Below are 24,077 nucleotides of genomic sequence, written 5' to 3' on the forward strand. Positions count from 1 at the left end.
CAGAAATTTCCTTTACAATTCAAAAACTACTTTAATTCTATAAAGAAATGGATATTGACAGTTCAGGAAGTATACACATTTCTTCAGAAAGGACAAAGTAGGGAGAAAAGTTGTTAAAAATTTTAAAACCATATACATCAGTTTTTGGTCATTATTACTAAACATTCATTACCAAATTAACATATAGCAACCATTTTTAAATGTTTATTTCAAATACTAGTTCCTAAATTCAAACAGAACACATTAAAATTTGAACCTGTTTTAGGAGTAACAGAAAAATTATTCCAGTAAGAGAACACTACCTTCCATTTTACTGAATTACCTTTCCTGTTTAAGAGCATATTCCAGCATTTTGATTCGTCTCACAAGATCCTTCTTCAAGTTTTCTTGACCTTTCCTTTCCCCCTGAAGAAAGGCAATCTGGGCCTGAGTAAGGAAAAGAAAGACAAAATGCAGTTTAGATGAAATAAACTTTTAAAAACTCAGTTGAAGAACCTTTGGAAGATAAAAAAATTAAATATAAAAACATTTCTTTTTACATATCTGTCACAAAGTAAACAGAAAGGCACTGATTGCAAGGGGTGGAATGCTTAATTAACTTTTTTTCTTTAAAGGACATCTATATGCATTTTACTTCAGACTACAGATGTTAAGACCACCAACACAAGTGCAGACATATGCAAAATACAGTACAGTCTGCTCAAGAGTTTGTCTTCTAAGGCACTGAGGGGTGTTCTCCTTTATAAAAAATGAAGACGGAGAACTACCACAAGTCGTACTATTCTGCTTTTAGGTATCTATCAGAAGAAAATAAAAACACTAATTCAAAACACTAATAAGCATCCCCATGTTCACTGCAGCATTATTTATAACAAATAGCCAACATATGGAAACTAAGTGTCCATTGACAGATGGCTACTGAAGATATGTATTCGAACGTATATATATGTATGTATAACACACACAACTGAATCCTACTCAGCCATAAAAAAATAAAATCCTGTCATTTGCAATAATATAGATGAACCGCAAGGATATTATGCTAAGCAAAGTAAGTCAGATAGAGAAAGACAAAAGCTGTATGATTTCACTCACATGTGGAATCTTACAAAAAATAAAGATGAACAAACAAAACAAAAACAAATACATAAATACAAAGAAGAGATCTGTGGTTACCAGAGGCAAAAAGGGTTGGGGGACAGGCAACATGAGTATAACGGGTCAACTGTATGGTGATGGATGGTAATTGGACTCGTGGCAGTGATCATTTTGCAGCATTTACAGATATTGAACTATAATGCTGTACACCTGAAACTTACACAATTTATTTTCAGAGTGAAGATGAGGAAAGTGGGTAAAGCAAAATCATGAGTTCTTATGATAAGCCTTATAAAGTAAGAGTTCTCAGAGCTTCACCATCTACTTAAATTTTATGATGGATTCCTTGTCTCCAGAGACTTTATCCTGGACATCTACAAATAAGGAATAACTGCATTTTCTCAATCCCCACCTTTAACCCCACCCCATTTAGATTCGATATGCAGGGGTAAAGAAAGTGAAAGGTGGGAAAAGGAAAATCAGAGCCAGTGGCCCTCCATAGTTTCCTGGCCCCTCCCAAGTATCACTAAAGAAAGAAAGAAAAAAACAAAACAAAATCCTACATTTTAACACAAATAAATTGTAATACTCTCATCTTCAGTCAGACAAAAGGGGATAGGAAAGAACAGTAGTTCAGAATAACTAAAAAATACATTTAGAACTGAAATAATACCTTCTACTTAAGGAATTAAAAACTATGTTGCAAATACTAACCTGTTAAGGTAACTCATAACACCACTAGGAGTGTGGCAGGAGATCTATCTACTTAAAGGCCCTCAAAGACAGCTATCAGTTTCACTATTCTCACATTCTTTCCCCTCTCATTTCTATTATATTAACTCAGATAATGTTATTTATATATCCACAGTGCTTTCCATTTAAGTAAGCAAGAAATTACATTTAATGATGGACCTTATAATATCCCTAAGAAATTGTGGATGATCCAACTAAAGGTTTGGTGAATGACCATCAAACTTCTTAGTTTAAACGACACCCATTTCTCTTTTTTCAGTACCATAATAAACATAAAATCCAACTCACTGAGCTTCTTATAACCTTGAGAATGTAGGTACTGTCATGGTTTTGTTGTCATTTGAACAAACTCTTAAAATTTACATTGCAGTTACTAGAAGGATTATTTTTATCTTATTGAAATATGTAAAAATAGGCTAAAGATGATTCAATTGTATACAAAGAGGAAAATGTATCAAATATCTATACTAAACAATCACAAAACTTTTTGAAATTATTTGTTCTACAATGAGATTATTTTATATAAGCAGAGTAATAACACATGCATTAAAGTGGCAAAAATGAATGTCCTTCAAAAGGATATGACAGTCCAACTTATTTGGTCAAACAGTGCTTTGGCCTAGAAGACAGTCTTCAAAGTGGCTTTAATAAAAAAAAAATAATAATTTAACCAGTATAATCAAATAACCAAAATAATTTTTTTAAATTACCAATTTCTTCCTTTCTATCCCATTTGACTAGTTCTGTATTTCTGCCACCATTCTGTATTTCTGTCCTGGGTGATTCTGACACTGCAGCCTCTAATACTCAAAATCTTTACTGTGACTCATTCCCCAACCCACCAACTACTTCTTATATTTCCAGGACACTTGCTTCCCCATTCTCCTATCAATTCACATACTGGACTAATTAAATATTTAATACTAAAAGACTCAGAATTATTGAAAAGAAAGATTACAAAGAAGATGGAGGTACCTGGAAAAGGCAAAACAAACAAGAATAATAGAAATATCTGTGATAGTTCTTAGTGATCAAAGAATATCTCTGTGACATTTCTGCCACAGATGCAAAACCTGAAATCAATCAAACGGAAACATCAAGCAAACTCAAGTTGAGGGGCATTTTATGTTAACATTCTTATAATCTTCAAAAGCGTCAGGTCATAAAAGTCAAAGAAAAACTGTTTCAGATTAAAGGAGATTAAAAGACCTGAAAACCAAATGTAATACATGATTCTGTTCTAGATTTGGCTATAAAAGGACATTATTGGGAAAACTGGCAAAATATGAATGGGATCTGAGAATCAAATGGTAGTAATACATCAATGTTAATTTCTACATTTTGATGGCTATGTGTGGTAGTTACACAGGATAGTACTTGTCTACAGAAAACAAACACTGAAGTATTTGGTGGATGGCAATAGGTCATCAGGTTGCCTGGCACCTTGCCCTCAAATGGTTCAGAAAAAAAACTTATTTGTACTGCCCTTCCAACTTTTCTGTCAACAGATTTTTTGTTTTTGAAAGAAACACTATGCCAACTTCCTTAATATGATAAGACACAAACAATTAAATTCAAAAGCCAGTACCAAGTGTAATAGAGAAACCTAAGAAGTAATGACCATCAGGAACAAAACAAGGATGTCCATTTCTTACCACAAATATTGAACATTGCTCTGGTGGTGGCCACTGTCATTAGTCCAGAAAGAAGTTTGGAAAAAATGAAAATTAATTTAAAAAGATGCATGCACCCCAATGTTCATAACAATACTGCTCACAACAGTCAAGACACGGAAAGAATTCAGTGCCCATCAACAAATAAATGGATAAAGAAGATGTGGTGTATATACACATATATCTACAGAGAGAGCAGTATTCCATATATATATGTATGATACACTGGAATACTACCTTGCAGTAAGAATGACACTCTGCCATTTGCAGTAATAGGGATGAACCTGGAAAACACTATGCTTAGGAAAATAAGTCAGAGAATGACAAGTACTGTATGATATCACTTGTATGTGAAATTTAAAAAATAATACAAACAAATGTATATGCAAAACAGAAACAGACTCACAGATATAGAAAACAAACTTGTGGTTACCAAAGGGGAGAGAGAGGTAAGTGGGGAGAGACAAATCAGGAGAATGGGATTAACAAACTATGTATAAAATAGATAAATAAGACTATATTGTATAGTACAGGAATTACAGTCATTATCTTGTAATAACACAAATGGAGTAAAATCTATAAAAATGCTGAACCACTATTTGTGCATCTAAATATAATACTGTGAATCAATTATACTTCAATTAATAAAAAATAAATTTACAAATTAAAAAAGGAAATAAAATCATATTTGCAAATGATCTGACTGGTTATCTGGAAAATCCAAGAAAAAAATAGACTATATATTATTATAAAAATATGGGAATTTCAGTAATAACTACATATAAAAATAATAAACTGAAACCCATGGGCTTCTATAAAAACAACCAGTTAGATGATATAATGAATGAAAACAATTACATTTATAATAACAAAGTGATAAGATTAGAATAAACCTTACAAGAAAAAAAAGAGGTATAGAAAGATTACTTTAAATGCTACTGAAGAGCATAAAAAAATGACTTGAACAAATCAGAAGCAAAATCGTGTTCTTAAACAAGAAGCCTCTGTATTACAATTTTATTTTTCCCTAGATTAATTTTATAAAATTATGCAAGCCCAATCAACATACAAATACAATGTTTTTAAAAACATCACACATGATGAGCCTAAAGTACATATGGAAAAATAAATAAGCAAGAATAAAAAAAATTCCAAAGCTCTGAAATATTTTAAAACATATCATCATTTACAGTTACTTATAAAGTGGTAATGATGCACAAAAAGACATACCTATAGTACAGACAATCCAAAAACAAATCCAAACACATACAGGAATTTAGTATAAATTAAAGGTGACACTGTACATCATTAGGGAAAATGTAATTATTCAATAAATGTTGATGGCAGCCATCTGGAAATTATTTCTCATATCAAAACAAATTGCCAAAAGGATCAAAAACTTAAAGGAACCCAAAAGTATTAAAAGAAAAGGCAGAGTTTGTTCTGTTCTAATAATCTCATGGAATGTCTTTTTGAAAATAAGACAAAACCCAAAGTCATAAGAAACTAATAAATTTCACCTCAAAGACAAAATTTATATATGGTAATTGAAAAGTTGCTGAAAAACTATAACAAATAAGACCATTTCTTTTTGACAAAATGTCAAAACAAAATCAGAGAAGTAGTAATGCCACAAATCACAAGAGTTTGTTTTTCCTTATATATAAAGAGCACCTACAAATTAATAAGAAAAAGATCAAGAACAGGAAAAAACACAAAGAACATGTTGATAGAAAGGAAATACAAAAGTTCAAACATATTAAAAAGATGTCCACGCTCACAAGAGAAATGCCAATTAAAATTATAATCACATTTCTCCTTTTCATCAGCTTAATAAAGCTCAATAATTAGGTAATATGTTGGGAAAAAATGCAACTGTATGTTAACTGTGACAGTGTTAAATCAGTTTCACCACTACTGTGGACAATCTGAACACGTGGATAAGGCATTAATATAGCTTTTAAGAGTTACAAATAAAGTATTTGTAGTACAAGTAAAACTAACAGTAATGGCACATATTTTTCAAAAGATTTTGGGATTATCTTCAAGGAAAATAAATATTTAAAAATTCCATAAGTTTTTTATACTGTATACCTAAAAACAGGCCTCTAATTTCCTAACCGTTAGAAACAACAAAAAACCAACAGGAACTAGATATTTTACAACTTAAGTCTATGTGATAAACAGGAAACTTGTTTTATTATTTTCAGTTCTAATTTGTCAAAAGGATACATATAAGGAATATAAATCTGCTATATCTAAGTAGGTTTACCTGCACACATGAGAGTATCTAATAACTAAATTATTTTAAATAGTTTTTGAGACCATTTAAACTATCTTGTACTCTAAAATTCTACAGGGTTAAAATTTAAAACTGAAATCACTGAGAAGTATATTCAAAAAGGAATGTACACAAAATATTAGTTTGGGTTGGCTATTTTTCAATTGTTTTTCTGTCATATGCTACGGGAAAGAAAGAACATTCACTTTTACAAAAATCTAAAGTGCCAAAAGACAAGTAATACAAGTTTCTGTCAACAGAGCACAAACTCACAAACAACAAGAGAAATACATGAAAAGTAAAAGTTAATAAAATAGTTCACTAAGCTAAAGAAGAGCACACAGTGAAGTTTCAACAATCTGCTCTATACTGACATCTTAATGTCTTCTATAAATTATACCTATTTCCTCTGAGACGCTTTGGACTACATTATTCTCGTGCATCTAGGCTGCTAGTTGTTTTTCTCTAGGCATACAATCATCATCTCTAGCTGGCCCTCTCTCCTAAAGACAGTGTCATCACTTGGCAGCATCTAACTTCAGCATCAGAATCACCTAGAGGACGTGTTGAAACACACATTGCTTGGGCTGGCCCCTTCCTCATTTCTGATTCAACAGGTCTGGAGTGGGGCCTGAGAACATGCATTGTTATTAAGTATCACACATTACCAGGTGATGCTGATGCTGCTATTCTGGGACAATACTTGGAGAACCACTGACCTACACCAACTGTGACATAGTTAGAAGGCCAAAAATAAAGCAAATAGGCTGCTAAAGAGCAAGTAACTGAGCTGTCCCAGAACCCCAGCTCTTTACAGAGAATGATGAAGTCTTATAAATGTCCTCAGGCTGACAAACAGGTACACACTAGCTTTTTGATTCTCTTCCAAATTCCTTGTGCATGACTGTATTTCTAGCAGTCTCCTTATAAGAAAATAAAATCAACCATTTTCATTCAGTTTAATAACATTTGTGGGGAATACCGACCACCCATCACAGTTCAAACTGCCATAAAGGAGAATATAGGAAAGACAAATAAACCAAGTTGCTACTCATAGTGCACTTTCAATTCAGTTTGGGTACAATACCAGTACACACATATATAAACAAACAAATATATATATAACATACACACACATATTCCATATATATTCATAAGATGAAACATTGGAGGCTACTAACAACTGGGCATTTGACTCAAATATTCACATTTATTCATCTGACAATATTAACTGAGCATTTATTATTGTTGTTGTTGTTCAGTTGCTAAGACATCTCTGGCTCTTTGTGACCCCATAAACTGCAGCACACCAGGCTTCCCTGTCCTTCACTATCTCCTGGAGTTTGCTCAGACTCATGTGCATTGAGTCAGTGATGCTATCTAACCATTTTTATTTGTACCAGGACAGTTACTGGCACTAGGGCTACGGTAGTGACAAAACAAGTAAAACCGAGCTCACAGTTCAGTGGCTGAAACATGTATGCTGAATAGCATATGTTGCATGCAACTAGAATCAGAACCTCTTACAAGCAAAAGCAGCAAATATAAAAAGTAAACACAAATAAAATACAGTGAGATGCCTATTAATTCTGGAGTCAAGTACAAAACTGATGTATAACTCAAAAACTGTATTTTAATCTGGTATTAACTCTACAGCTAGCTTTATCTTTTAACAAACTGTGAGTTCCTTAAAATTTTCCTCATAAAGTTTCTGTGCCATTATTTTTATTTACCTAACATTTCAAGAAAAATGGGGTGGATTTTTTGTTTTTCACCACTGCTAAACACAGTATGTAGCTAATCTCATTTAACTGGGACTATCACACAATTAAAATATTTTCTTTTATCATTAAATTTTTTAAGTGTTTATGATTTATCTCATTTCCAACCAAATTATAATCCCCTTGAAGACAGACGCCCCCATTCATGCATTCAACAATTATTCACTTAATGCCTTCTATGTGCCTCCCATTTGACTTATATTAGGATGTAAAGGCAGGATTTCTGCATTCTACTAAATTATAACTCTACTGAGTAGAGTACCTACTAAACAAATAGAAAAAACTGTTCTGTCCCAAAGGATCTTAGTTATTCAATGTTATCTGATTAAAAAGATAAAATTTTAGTCATAGTAAATGATAAAGATAATAATAAACTAGAAGTATAAAAAATTACTACAAGCCACAAATTGTTTTCCACATAGCTTTGAAAAAATTTTCAATTCTTAGTTCTTTCATCTACCACACTGTCACTATGAAATGTGAACTGCAATTTCTATCATTAAAACAAAAGGTTTTGATATTAATATATGAAAAATATAAATATTAAATATTCAGGCAAAAGCAAAATGACCAAGGCAGACAGAAAATATAATAGAATCAATTTCTTAAAAACACTTAGGATGCCTAATCCCTTGAATGAACACGTTTAAGCCTTTCTCTCATCTTTCACATGTAGGCAAAACCTTCCTGTTTACTTACATTACTATTTTACCTCTGAAAAGAATATAAGCAACCAGTTGTCCAAGACAGTTTTTTATCTTTTACTGTCTTCTGATAGTAAAAATATGCTATCATTATTCTAGTAATAACAGAACCCAAGTTTATGGATTGGATTGTTTTTTCCCCCCACAACAATAATAAATTATATATAATCTTTTTTTATAATGACAAATAGCACATAATTGCAAGAAAATTATGTGAGAATAAAGAAGAAATTCACGATCATGAAACACATATTTGGTGAAACATTAATAGTCACTAAGTGGTTGAACTAGCAATTTGGCCTAACTATTAATAGAACCATCCTATACATAATTAATATTACACACACAGATAAGATGCTTATACATATTGAATAGGACTTAGAAAACTATGCATTTGTGAGTGATTAATAAGCAATTTTCTGATATGCTGATGAAACCAGTATAAACAGATAACTATAAAAAATATATTTGAGAAAGTTTGGTGTCTTCTATTACCAGTTTTTATGGACTCATTGCTACTTTAACTCTGTTTCATATTATCTTCCTTTATCTATTGCTTATCAAGCTTATTAACCTTCATGTCTGCTGATTCAAATTTAATTCCAGAAGATAATGCTGAATATCTATTAAATTTAATTTATTTTGTTCTTGCAGGAAACATTTAAACTAAAAAAATACTTCATTTTTCTCAAATAAAAAGAAAACAGCAAAATTTTTTATTTTCTAAGTATACCAGAGCTGTTGCTGTCTTTTTTAAAATAACCTAAGTATCACACAGGAACACATTCCTTTTCTGTAGCCACTTAGGGACCTCCTGGTGCTTTTGTAGATCAAATACCTAACACATCATACCCCATACCTTATCCCTGATAAGCTAAGGAGAGGCAATGATAATATTCAGCTTTTCCACTATGGCTTACAAAGCACTTTCACATACCTATCTTAGTATTATGTGTCTTATTATAGTTCTTCACAGGTTTAATATGATCCAGGAATCAAAGATTCTAAAAAAAGCATTCAATATCTAGTGTTTCTAAAGTTCATTTGTCACTTAATAATGACAAATCATTTGAACTAAGTTTTCATTTCCTCATTAGTAAAAATGCTGATAATATCCCCAAACTCAGAATGTTACTGTAAAGTTTAAACTACGTAATGTTTATGAAAGGGTCTAGCACATTTTGGTACCTTTCAAAGGGCCTATTTATTTCCTACCAAAAACCAAGTGAAAAAAAAAGAGAACTACATGTAAAAAAGTAGTAAAGATGATTCAAGATGGCCCCACCACCAATACCATTAATATAGTAATTAAAAAAAAAAAAACTGCTTGGACAAATGCGTATTTGAACTATTCAAGAAGAAAAAAAGAAATAATTAAAGGAAAGGAAAAAGTACTGGTTTTTTCCCCAAAGGGAATGATGTGTACCTAGAACACCCAAGGAAACTGGAAAAATTAAAAGATCACAGATGAATTTAGCTAAGTGGTAGTATATAAAATAAATCCATAAAACCAGCAGCACTCCATTATTTCCTTTTACAAATAAAGGGCAACAAATAGTTACCCTCCAAAAGTAACAAAAATAAAATCAAAATATAATTCACCAGGCTTTTTCATATGAAGTTTTCTAGATGGACTCAAGCTTTTGCTTCCTTTGCTCCAATTCAAGCTCACCAGAAACAAATTTTTGAATACTAATTTAATTCCCCAGGTTCTCTACAGCAGTGCCTGGATAGAGGCTATAAGTCTTCTGGTCACCAGAAGGGCAATAACCACTGAAATTTAAAATAGAATTTCATCTCCTGTGTACTTAGTTACTAGGTCTCAATTTCCCAAGAATCTGAAGCACTTAGGATGCAATAATAAAGCGTTTGAACCGTATAGAGCAGAAGACCAAACGCGGAGATAACGGGTGCCCTTCTCCCATGCGCAGCCTGTCCATGTTGCTCTAGGGCATCTCACGTTCATGTAACACCATGTATTAACAGCACACACGGAAAAGCTACTAACAGTAACAATAACAAATGAATAATATACAATGTATTCACTTAAATAAGGATAAATATATACTTAAAGAAAAAAACAGATATTTACAGAAAACTGTAAAGCACTCAAGAACAGAGCTGCCCTCCTGAGACTTTCTGAAGAGATGGAAATTTCTATCTCTGTGCTGTCTGATACAGTGAGATTCCAGAAAGATTAATAAATAAAAGCATTGCTCATGTTCCTGATTGGAGAAATAATTTAACTAAGATAGTACTCATATCTAAGTAAATGTACAGATTTAAAGACACAGTAAAGTATTAAAAATCCCCTTGGGATAATTCACAAAACTTGATAGACATATGGCAAAATTCTCAGGAATGTGAAAATAGGAATAATAAAGGAAATTAGAAGGAAAAAACTTCCATATACTTCAGCATAGTCATGAGGCAAATACACACTAAATTTTAAAACATAAGACAGAAAGAATAGCTCCTTTCCAAGGAGAATTAAATAATTTTTTTAAAGATATAAACCCACAAGATCAAAGAGAATATAAAGAGGCCATAGGCAACAAGGGGTGATAGAAAACAGATGAAGAAAGGGTACTTACTTAGCAGCTCAGAAACCTAAGTACCTACAGAGGGAATTCAACGACAAGCTAGTAGATTTCCCCCGAAATATCTTGAACAGTTCAGAAATTAAGAGGTATGAGATACACAGATAAACGGGTATATTACAGGGCTTAAAAAAGGTGGAAGTTAAAAGTATATGAAATGCAGTCAAACCTATTGGAGTCCATCCCTACTCCATGCAAGAAAGCAACTATTTCTAGCCCACCACCGCAAGATACTAGACATTTAGTCTCTGAAGAAATGTAAACACAGAGGTCCTGACTCAGAATACCAGGTATAGGAGAGGGCAAGAATGGGGCAGTGACCCAAAAAAAAAAAAAAAAAAGAAAAGAAAACCAAGATGACTAAGTGAAAGCTTTAAAGGTAAAACCTATAATCTACTTCCTATCCCGGTTCCTTCTACCTCTGCAGTTAGGCTCTCTATCCAAGGCAGGTGATTAGACTGCCATTTGCTAAAAAACAGAATACAACTCAGAAGAAAAAAGAAATTACTGTCATTTAAGTATGATATTCAGGGGTCTTTCAACAACAATAAAAAAGCCATTTCACCTGAATCAGATTATCCTTCTGTGAAGGCCTGATCATACTGTATACTGAAAGCTCCATGTTAGATACCTAGTCTAGAAACAGAGGACTTCCCACCCGTTTATGAGGGCTACATTCTTAAAAATGGTCCATCCTGACATTTAAAAAAAGTCTCTATCCAACCAAATATAGAGACAAAAACATAAGGATTAAAAGGAACACAAAGAAAACAAGACAATATAGACACAAAACAAGTTTTCAAAAGATCTCCAATGGTCTCAGAGAAATAACAGCTAACACTGACTGGGTACTTCAGTTTATAGGTAATTATCACACTTAATTTTCATAGACTCCCATGAAGTGTTATTATTATCCCTGTTTAACTGATAGAGAACAATATGACACATAGAGGTTAGTTTGACCAGGGTTAATTAGCATAAACACGATTCAGATCTGGTTCCAGAGCTAAACTTAACAAATATACAATGCTTTGCTGAAACAAGAGATGATATTGCCTCCACAAAATAACAGGATGCTGTCAAAATGTTTAGAGATCAGAACTTTTTTTTTTGCAGTTAAGACTATTTTACTTTATTTGTGTAGTAAATTATATTTGACCTCTAGTTAGATTTTTTGATAAATATTTTGGGGTTAGATGGATGAAAATTAGTAATCCTCAGTAACGCTGTCTGATCGTATGGGCCCCAATCTTATCTAATAGATTACTTGAACAGTTTGTTTTTTTTCTTCTTCCAGCTTTATTCAGATAAAATTGACATTGAGCACTGTATAAGTTTAAGGTGTGTGGCATAATGATTTGACTTATATACACCACAAAATGATTTCACAATAAGTCTAGTGAATATCTATCAATTTTCCTTATAATGAGAACTCTTAAGATTTGCTCTCTTTCATTTAGCCATGTAAATTATATTTAACATGTTGTACATTACATCCCTAGTGCTCATTTATCTTATAATTGGAAGTACCTTTTGGAAAACAAAACTCTTTGAAATGGAAAAGATGAAAGTCAAAATAGGAAAATAAAATATCAAGAGATACAGTGAAGGATTCTCTCACAAAACAAAAAAGGCAAAGAAATGGAAAACAGATAGACAAAGATAAGAAAGTAAAAAGATTAAAAGGCCTAACACTCTAATAAAGAGAGAAACTAGAGAAAATTCAGAAAAGGATATCAAGCAAATCATTCAAAATATTTTTTTTTCTAGAAGTGAAGGACAGAAACAATCCTACCACCAACACAATGAATGCAAATTCACCACTTACACCAAAACCTATCATAAAACTTCAGACAACCAGGGATAATCTTCCAAGACAAAAAAAATAGGACAAATATAAACAGACAAGAATCAGAATAATATTGAGGCTACAATGAAATGAAACAATATACTCACATTCTTTCCATCAGTCAATCATTTTCAGACATATAAATTTTCTAAACAGTTCCTTCCCATACACCCTTCCTCAAGAGACTAATGATACCATTAGAATGAAAGGATAAACTAAAAAGAAGACAAAGACTTCAGAAAACAGAGGAGTTCTAACAATGGAGGGAAGCAATGAGTTCCAGGATAAGAGCTGATTCACAGGCCTAAAGAGCAAGTAGCCCACATTAGAGCAAGACAGGAAACTCCAGGAATAAGGACAAGAGTTTTTTTTTTTAAAAAGGTGGGGACAGGAGGCTCCCCTGGTGGCTCAATGATAAAGAATCCAACTGTCAATGCAGGAGACTAGGTTCGATCCTTGGTCTGGGAAGATCCCACATGCTGCAGGACAACTAAGCCCGTGTCCACAACACAACTACTGAGCCCACAGATCGCATCTGCTGAAGCCTGAACACTCTAGAGCCTGTGCTCTGCAACGAGAAGGTGTGACAATGAGAGAAGCCTGTGCACCGCAACTAGAGAGTAGCTCCTGCTCCCCGTAACTAGAGAAAAGCCTGTGCAGCAACGAAGACTCAGCACAACCAAGTGAAAAAATACTAAAAACAGGGGAAGTGGGCCAGAGAAATTATCTGGTAAGTGTGATCACATGTAAATTTGTATCTAAAAGCTACTGAAGTATGTGAATAGAGCAACACTCAAAGAAAATTAAACCATGGGGGAAAACGAGTTAATCATTAACTCCAAGGAAGCCAAAAACCTTCATAGGAAAAGAAAAAATCACAGTACACAATCTGACTGGTTCAGAAGTGGATATTACATGTACATTCACATAATATAAACATTAACTATAAATACTGTGACATGCTGAAGAAAGTAGAGTAAAACTGGAGTGGATAAGTGAAAGGGGATGATATAGCTAAGTTTTAATTTACCATACATGAAGTCTATAGATATTATTTAAAACAGATAGAGAGTAGTTTAAGAACGTTGTCTTAAAACATGAATAAATAACAAAAAGAATAGTTAAAGAGTTTTTTAAAATGGTTGGTTCTGCAGAGTTATACTTGGAGGGAGAGAATGCCTTTTCAGGGAACCTGGTTTTCCCATTAGTACTACAGACAGTCCCTGATTTACGAGGGTTCAGCATTATAATGGTAGGAAAGCAATATGCATTTAGTAGAAACCGTACTTCACATTTTGAATTCTGATCTTTCCCCAGGCTACCAATACTCTCATGATACTGGACAGCAACAGCAGTCAAAGCTCTCAGTAAGTCATGCGATCACAAGGAGAAACAACGAATACACTTACAACCATTCAAAACTCAAGACAACCACTGTTTTTTCCTTTCAGTACTCAATAAATTACATGACGTGTTCAATACTTTATGATAAAATAGGCTTTGTGTTGGATGATTTTGCACAACTTGCAGGATAATGTAAGTGTTCTGAACACATTTAAGGTAGACCAGGCTAAAGGTATCATGTTCAGTAGGTTAGATGTATTAAATGTATTTTCAACATGGTATTTCTTTTTTTTAAATTTATTTTAATTGGAGGATAATTACTTTACAATATCGTGATGGTTTTTGCCATACATCAACATGAACCAGTCACAGGTACACATGTGTGCCCCCTCATTCTGAAACCCCCCACCAACTCCCTCCCTCTGCATTATCCCAGAGCACTGGCTTTGGGTGCCCTCCTTCATGCATCGAAATTGCACTAGTCATCTATTTACAAATGGTACATTCCCAACCCGCTTTAACCAACCCTGAAACTTCCCACTATACAATCTGGAAAGCCAAATGCTTTCCTGGTTAGATTATCGTAACCAAATAACCAGTGAGACGTGTGCTGAGGATGGAGAGAAGATACTTCTGGAGAAAGTTTATAATTCACTGGCAAAGGAGATTCACTTCATAACAAACAGAAAACCTCAAACAAACTTTTTCGCTGCTTTTTACTGTGGTCCTGATGTCTCTAACCATAGTAATCTTGGAATCATAATGTAACAAGAGGAAAGACAATAAGCCAGCACACTGGGGGTGAAAGATGGCAGAGGAGAAGAGAAAGTTTCTTTATGTCCTCAATGAGCAACTGTACCAGCTATGTCAGGTAAATAGACTACCCACCACCAGACTTATGAGAAATATAACCTTTATATGTTATGCCTCTGTTAATATGGTTTACCTGCAGCCAAAAGCATTCCTAAATGACACTAGTTTCACTATAGTTTAACATTTATATTGTAATTTTTCACTAGTACAAAATAAACTGCCAATGATGATCTTCATGCATATACACTTTTAGCAATTTTATTTCTCTGGGATAGACTATGACAAGTAGAATTACTAGGTCAAAGTATAACAGTTTCCTCATAGGTACTGACCAATTGACAATACAAACAGCAATGTATGACAGTAATGTTTAATCATCTTCCCTAGCATGAAGAGTTCTCATTGATTTAAAAACTTCATAGACAGAAAAGGATACCTCAATGTGTTACTGTGCATTTCTTTGATGATAATTACTAATATGAACTATTTTGCCATGTTAACCATTGTCTTATAACAAAGCCATCCAAATGCTCATAAAGAGATCAGTTCAATAAGCTATATCTTGGCTGCTTTTTAAAAATATTCTTCTCGCTCACTAGAAATGCTGAAAAATGGGAAAAAATCCAAACTTTATATAAAGATATAAAGGAAGAACCAACAGATCCACTCCTTTACCTCCATTCCATTACTGAGAGGTTACCAATGTGAACAATTTGCTGAAGTCCCTTCTGAACTTTCCTATATGTAGAAACAGGAAAAAAAGCAAAACTAACATCTGCTTTGGTTACATAATTACTAAAAATAAGTGCAAGGACTTATATGTATAAGTCCTGGCTTTCCAGGTGGCACAGTGGTAAAGAATCTGCCTGCCAATGCCAGAGACACATGAAATGCAAGTTTGATCCCTGGGTCTGGAAGATCCCCTGGAGTAGGAAATGGCAACAGTATTCTTGCCTGGAAAATGATATGGACAGAGGTGCCTGGCGGGCTACAGACCATGGGGCCACAAAGAGTCAGACACGACTGGGCACACATGCACAATGAAAATATACAAAATTAATAAAGTTAACTTTTATTGAGCTCTTCCTATGTTTCACTGTTCTGAATAAGTGTTTTATTAACTCATATCACTGTCACACAAACAAAAAGAAAAATAAAATAGTTAAAATAACTATGTTCAAACGTCATATTTAAATCATAGATGTGTACACTGACAGAGATCTGAAGAAAACTAAGATGCTACCATCAGACTTTTAAGATAAGCTGCCTTACGTGTAAATAATATATAAAGACAATAAGGATATAATGAAAAGAGCTTGTACGGAGGGAGAGTAAGACTGAAATAATAAGTTTATATCTAACGGATTTTACTATAAAGGTGGGCATTCCATCTACGAGGCAGGTAACACAAGGCTAGAGTTTTCAGACTAGAAATACATTTGGTAACCCTGGTTTTCATATACACACAAACCTCTAACATTTCTAAAACAATTAAAGCAGCTACGAGTGTGTGTGTGTGTATGCACGTGTATTTCTATTTTTTTCCTTTTATAATTTTAAAAAATAAGATTCAGAAAATATGCCTTTTTAAAATTAAATCCATTACATAAAATGATATCTGTTATTTTAAGTGATGTTACTAATATAAATACAAATCCAATGACTTCATCTTAACCTACTTTACAAGTATTAGATTTTTTTAGCTTTAATAAATAAAACTATCTTTCTGTTTCCTATTAAAACTGCAACAGTAACCTGAAAAATTACCAAAAATAAATTATAAGAAAAAGAAAACTAATCCTACTTGTGAATATTGATAGAAGATGATCTCAGTAAATTCAGAGACCAACACTCCTCCATGCTCTTACAAAGGATATAAACAAGCACATCAGAGTAGAAGAAACCCGAAAGGCTAACAAATTTAGGAAGAGATGCTTCATCTCAGTGATAACCAGAAAATTTTAAATTAATTTAAATAGGAAATACAGCTTCACATTTATCAGACTAGCAAAAATCAGAACTCTAGAATATGCCAAGTGTAAACAGCAATGTGCAATCATGCACTGCTAGTGGAAATGAAGACAAGAGCAATCACTCTGGAAACCAATCAGCAAATTACTTAAGTTTACATATACCCTACAAACCAGCCACTTCTCTACCCATTAATATATGAAAGACATTCACAAATAGCTAAAAGTAGTGGTCTTAATATTCAGAAAATATCATAGATGAGCCTTGTTAAAAAGAGAAAATTATACAATTTGGTTTTTGTAAATAAAAAAATACATGCATAGGAAAAACAAAAATATTTTACAAAGATACATAAAAATCTGGAAGGAGAATATGAGAGGAATTGAGACAAAAATGGATAAGTAAATTAGAGAAGAGAGGGGCTGTGTGCAGACCAATGATGATAATGTGCCACAGACTGAAAACCAGGAGATTTCAACCCTCTCACCTGGCTTCAAAACAAGATTAACAAAGATAATGACTTGAAGAATACTGAAGGAAAAATCCTAAATCCTAAGTAAAATATAATCAAATCAAATACATCAGTGTATCAAAAGAAAATCGCTCCACAACCACATTTATGCCATTAGTAAGATAAATGAGGGAAAAAAATAATGTATTATTTTAGGAGATCAAAAAAAATTAACAAAATTCATTATCTATTTCTGTTAATAACTCCTGGAAAACTAAGAAGAAACTTCCTTAACATGCTAGATAGTAGTTTTTAGAAACCACTAACAAATATCACATTTAATAGTTACACAATTTCCATTTAACTTTAAAAAAAAAAAAGAACAAAAGGAGACCCTCCAGGAAGTATGACTATCATAATACCAAGTTCTGGGATTGATAGCCAATTCTAAACAAAGAAGGAATAAACACTGGAAATACTTACACTTGGCTTTCCTACCTAAAGTAACTAAACATTAGAAAGAATAAGTATTTCTGCAAGGTAACTAGATGACTTTGCACACAAAAAGCACAGCTTTCCCAAATATTGGAAATAACTAGTTAGAAAGTAATGTGGAAAAATCCCACTCACAAAAGTAATAAAACCTATAAATTCTTAAGTTTATTCCTAAGTATTTAAGTAAGATGTCTCTACTTAAGGAAAGAGAGAAATCTTAACTGGAAAAATTTAAAATGTAAAGATGCAATTATTGTCAAGGCAAATACAAGTTCAATTTAAAAAATACTGTGTATGCTTATATGTGTATACAAAAAAATTGGGGGAGGATACACACTAAATTGATACCAGAATTTATGTCTAAACAGATTGTGACCAAGAACTGGGGAGAGCGAGTTTTAAAAAAAATACAAATCTATTTTTTGTATATATCTTGTGGTTTGTATATACAATTTTTCTTATTCTATATAAATCATTTCTTCTGACAAAGATTCTCTTCTTTGACAAAACTTTAGTCAGCCTTCTCTGAGCTCTCTCTTCTTTAAGACCCAGTCTTTGTATTTCCATGACCATCTCTGTATCATTCAATTTTAGCAAGAATTTCACTAAGGCAGTTTAGCAAGAATCTTCTACCTCCAATATCTGAAAATTTGTGTGTGTGTGCGCACTTAGTCACTCAGTCATCTCCAACTCTTCGGGACCCCATGGACTGTAGCCCGCCAAGCTCCTCTGTCCATGAGACTTTCCAGGCAAGAATATTGGAGCAGGTTGCCATTTTCTTCTCCAGCCACCTTCAATATCTGATCATCCTCAGTATCGGTCAAATTCCTCATCCCCACTATCCCTTGGGTGATATCTGATCACCCTAGCCTGCCCTCAGCAAGAATCCTGTCAGATCAGTTTAGTAAGAATCCCTTATCCTTGATGTTTGGGTCAAGAAGCAACAGTTAGAGCCTTACATGGAACAACTGACTGGTTCAAAATTGGGAAAGGAGTACAACAAGGCTGTACACTGTCACCCTGTTTATTTAACATATGTAGAGTACATTATGTGAAATGCTGGGCTGGATGAATCAAACTGGAATTAAGATTGCCAGAAGAAATATCAACAACCTCAAATATGCAGATGATATCACCCTAATGGCAGAAAGTGAAGAGGAACTAAAGAGGAGAGTGAAAAAACTGGCTTAAAACTCAACATTCAAAAAACAAAGATCATGCCATCTGGTCCCATTACTTAATGGAAAATGGAAGAGGAAAAAATGGAAGCAGTGACAGATTTTATTTTCCTGGGCTTCAAAATCACTGAGGACAATGACTGTAGCAATTAAATTAAAAGACACTTGCTCCTTGGAAGAGAAGCTATGACAAACCTAGACAGCATATTAAAAAGCAGAGACATTACTTTGCTGACAAAAGTCCATCTAGTCAAAGCTACTGTTTTTCCAGTAGTCATGTATGGATGTTAGAGTTGGACCATAAAGAAGGTTAAGCACCAAAGAACTGATGCTTTCGAATTGTGGTGCCAGAGAAGACTTCTTGAGAATCCCCTGGACTGTAAGGAAATCCGTCCAGTCAATCCTAAAGGAAATCAACCTTGAATATTCATTGGAAGGACGGATGCTGAAAATCCAATACTGTGGCCACCTGATGTGAAGAGCCAACTCATCGGAAAAGACCCTGATGCTGGGAAAGACTGAAGACAGGAGGAGAAGAGGGCGACACAGGATGAGATGGGTGGATGATATCATTGACTCAATGGACATGAGTTTGAGCAAACTCTGGGAGATAGTGAAGGACAGGGAAGTCTGGGCTGCTGCAGTCCATGGGGTCGTTGGACAGAAATTAGCAACTGAACAACAACCATCCCCTTATCCTTGATGCTTTTGTCTCCATCAACCCCCTCCACCCGCCACACACACACATACCCTCCTCACTGGCTTTCTATTCCAACCTCACCTTGTTGTATTAGGGATTGAGCCCAGTTTCATATTAAAAGCTCTCTTTCCTTCTACTGTAATGGTTCCTGATTAAAATCTACTTTTACCCTTTTAACCACCATACATCTCTGGTTTTCTTTAAAACTGATAAAAAAGAAACTCTAAATTTAACTCTGAATTCTAAACAAGGACTAAAGTTGTTTCTTTTTGTAGAAAAATTAGTGATTTCTAGTAATTTTATGCTCTAAATCTCTAATTCATGTTATAGCAAATTTACAAAAACACTGTCAAAAAAGTCAATATTAATAGATTCCTAAATTAGGATAGTCAAGTTTTATTTTAAAAAGCTTTTATCAGTAACTGCCTGACTTTCAATCATCATAACACATTCACTTCCTGATTAAAAAAAAAAAACTGATATAAAAAATTAGGTTAAAATGTCAAAAATAACAATTTTTACTCAGTCTAAAAGGAAAACAAAGGGAATACAAAGTAGGAAAAACAGTAAAGATTCATAAAACATATTTAAAAAATAATTGATATAAATTGAATCATTTAAGCCTTGAAGTATATTGAATCAAAAAGATCCATCAATTCCTGCTTTCACTTTTCAAAAAAGTCAGTGAACATCACTTAATTTTTCCTAATAACTCAGGGCCATAACTATACACACCAATCACTGAGCTATATTATACAAAAATTCAGTGTTCTTTGATGTCATTTGGGAAACTCCTACTCCTGGTTCTCTCACTAACCTGTGTGATCTTATTAAAGTTACTGAACTTCTCTGAGCCTCAGTACCCTCAACTGTAAAATGAAAGAGCTTAACATCCTGTGATTCTACAGAACCAAAGATGATGTGTATGAAAAACACAACTGAATAAGTACTGATCCCAAGACTAATATTTTTTAAAAAAAGATTTTCTTTTTGCTTGCATTCTACTTGTTTTCTTTTTCATGGGAGACTGACAGTATACAGTTGAGTTAATATCTTCCTAGGCAGTATTACTTTGGCTAATTTTTTAAATTTAGTACTGAATCCATGACAATAGCCACCTTCCAATAGACATCCTCATCCTACAGATCAATCATACTCTTCTCTGAAGTTACCAGTGTATCTTGGTCAGCAGTAAGGTAGAGGTAGCAGGAAGGAAAGAGGGACCTGCAATATTAGGCCAGGGGCTCCTTCTTGTAAATTTGAACTCAATTTTAACATCATCATTATTAACATGTACTGTGAACAGGTGCTAGGAGAAAAAAAATTGTTTTAATAGGGTACAGAGGCAGTTGCTGAAGCTCCAAGATGGAAAGGACTGGCTCCGCTATTGGTTTCTATAACCCCAAGGTCCAGAATGGTCACTTGCACGTAGCAGATAGCCAATAAATACCTATTCAATTAAGTGAACGGGTTCATAAAAAGTAGAGTACAAGGTAACACAGCCTAAGTGCCAAATGACAAAGCAGCTACAGCTGACCCTGAAACAACAGGAGGTTAGGGGCATCTACCCTTTGGGCAGTCAAAACTCCTTGTGCAGCTAGCTGGCCCTCCACACAGGTAGTCCCTGCATATCCATGGTTCCACAGCAGCGGATTCAGCGAGCCTCGGATGGTGAAGTACTGTAGTACTGACTACAGAAAAAAACCTGCATTTAAGTAGACCTGCACAATTCAAACTCATGTTGTTCAAGGATTAGCTGTACTAAAAATATTCTCCAGACGCTCTTCACATTGGAAATGGGGCTTAAGCTAAATCTGAATAAAGAACACATACATCTGAAAGAGTAGCACAAACCATGAGGTGGTGGAAAGAGACTCCAGAATGCAACCCTTTTTGAGTAATGATTTTAAAAGAGAGAGACAAAGAAAAAAGATATATGGCTTAAGTGCAAAGCAAGAGTACACTATTTTGGTTGAAAAAGATCAAATAGACAGGAAATATAAATAGCCTAATGGAGAGATAATGGAGAGATCTGAAATCTACTACACACAAAAATGAAAAATAAGAGAGAATGTCTTGAACAAATCAACATTTTTAGAAGCCAGAAGCAATACTATGTAGAATGCCTTGGTCAAAGGAGAAACCAGAGGTATAATATTTATTAGGAAGGTCCCTCACTGCAGTCACCCAGACATGAGGTGGTGAGGTGATGGAGGTCTGAACCAGGGTAACAACAGTACAGTATCAGGAATTAAATGATTTTACATAGATTTAAAACATTACACAGGACTTATGAAATCAGATGTGTGCTAGGAAAGTGAAGACAAGAGTGAAACATTCAATGAAAGGTGAATCTAGATTTTTAGACAAGGTAGAGGAGAGTTTGGATACAGAGAAGAAGGTTGACTCAGTCTGGGAGGAGAATGATGACTGACTTTCAAGTGATACGTCACCTAGGTAAAGAGATAAGCAAGAAATTAGACATGAAGAATTTTAACTGTGAAAAGTACCAGGCCTAACTAGAGATATAATTAAATAAAAGGAATCAACTGGGGTGAGAGGACTTAATGCATAACTACTGGGGAAAAAAAAAAAGGATAATCTGGGCAACAACTATCTGAACAGAGAACAGAAGCAAGATCACAAGAGATTGACAAAGGAATAATCAAAACAGAGAAAGAGAACAAAGAAGCTGAGAGAGAGAGAGAGAGAGCGCTGAGATCAGTATAGAACTGAAGAGAGTAAAGGTGGCCTGTACAGAAACATCGAAGTGAGTAAGGGACAGGATGACCATATTGATGGATAGAGCTGAGAAAGGGGTTTCTTTTGTTACTACTGGTTGGTTGGTTTTTAATGGGAAAAACTGAAATGGCACTAGCAAGGTGACTATTGCCATATGCATAATGGACTTAGGTCTACCTGAAATTAAGAATCATTGCTTATAAGCTCCATGTGAGCTGCAATCAGTCCTGAATATTCATTGGAAGGACTGATGCTGAAGCTGAAACTCCAATACTTTGGCCACCTGATGCAAAGAACTGACTCATTTGAAAAAACCCTGATACTGGGAAAGATGGAGGGCAGGAGGAGAAAGAGACAACAGAGGATGAGATGGCTGGATGGCATCACCGACTCAATGGACATGAGTTTGAGTGAACTCCGCGAGTTGGTGATGGACAGGGAGGCCTGGCGTGCTGTAGTTCATGGGGTCGCAGAGTCAGACACGACTGAGCAACTGAGTTGAACCCATATCTGCCTGAATGCCAGGTATTCAGTAAGCACCTAAGGTTTCAACCCAAAGTCTTGAAAGCAAATGCACACTTTTTTTTTCAATTTGCAACAAATTTTCTATGAGATATTGGCAACTTTGGTAATTTCATATTTCAGTCTTTTTGTGCTCATTCTCACTTAGCTGGCTAGCTATAAGAATCTAAAAAGTTTAATTTTTGAAGGAAAGAAACATGTTTAGTGATAAGGAAATCAAAACTTTTTGTGCTACATTCTAGATAACTGAAGCACTTCTATTTTATTAAAGAAGCAGAGTTCAAAAATGTCTGCAATCATAACATATTGGTAATGCAACTATAAATAAAAAGTAGAATGCAAAGTAAAGATGACTAGATATTTTACTTAAAATAAGATTTACCTTCACAGAAGAAATACTTGATTTGCTATCTACTTGGAATAAGAAGTGTACATAAAATGTTAAGGTATGGGCTTTAAAAAAAAAAAATTGTTACTTTACCCTGACGATTGTAAAGACTTCTTAGGACATGATGCCAAAGACACTTGGTATATGCCAGTCAGTGTTTAAAACACAGAGAAGAAAACAAATCTATAAGCAAAACAACCAAAACTCTAGCACCATTTGCTGCAGCTAACATCAGGCTGCTATTATGAGGCCAGTAACATCCCTGAAATAAGCTGTCAGAATTACATGGCAGGACTCAGGCAATGCTCTGAATAGACCTGCTGGTGCTGCTGCTGCTGCTGCTAAGCCACTTCAGTCGTGTCTGACTCTGTGTGACCCCATAGACGGCAGCCCACCAGGCTCCCCCGTCCCTGGGATTCTCCAGGCAAGAACTAACTTGCTCTCAAAGGCTCTTTCCAGTGGAAGTCATAGCAAGAAGCAAGAGACAGATACACCATTCCTCTATATACCAACATAAAGACGCAGAACCAGTGGATACAGAGGGCTGACTATACTATGCCATATTATATGAGCATCTTCGGACTTTGGTATCCATAGAGTGGGGAGGAGACAGGGGGAATGGTCCTGGAACCCATGCTTTGCAGACAGTAAAGGATAATCGTAGTACATTACAATGACAAACACTGTGCATATCAAAGAAGTGTTGGACACAAGACTTGCCCTTAAGGACACAA

The 24,077-nt window shown here is 34.3% G+C and overlaps 1 protein-coding gene across 1 annotated transcript in view; it reads right to left on the minus strand.

The window, feature by feature from the left end:
* Positions 1 to 24,077, minus strand: part of STRN (striatin) — a 105,527-nt gene that overhangs the window by 67,669 nt on the left and 13,781 nt on the right. Inside the window, exon 2 of the mRNA XM_040224631.1 lies at positions 323 to 426. Within this exon, the coding sequence (XP_040080565.1) occupies positions 323 to 426 (104 nt within the window). The remainder of the gene's footprint in view (positions 1 to 322; positions 427 to 24,077) is intronic.

This window comes from Oryx dammah, unplaced genomic scaffold, assembly GCF_014754425.2.
Source record: "Oryx dammah isolate SB20612 unplaced genomic scaffold, SCBI_Odam_1.1 HiC_scaffold_25, whole genome shotgun sequence".
NCBI lineage: Eukaryota > Metazoa > Chordata > Mammalia > Artiodactyla > Bovidae > Oryx > Oryx dammah.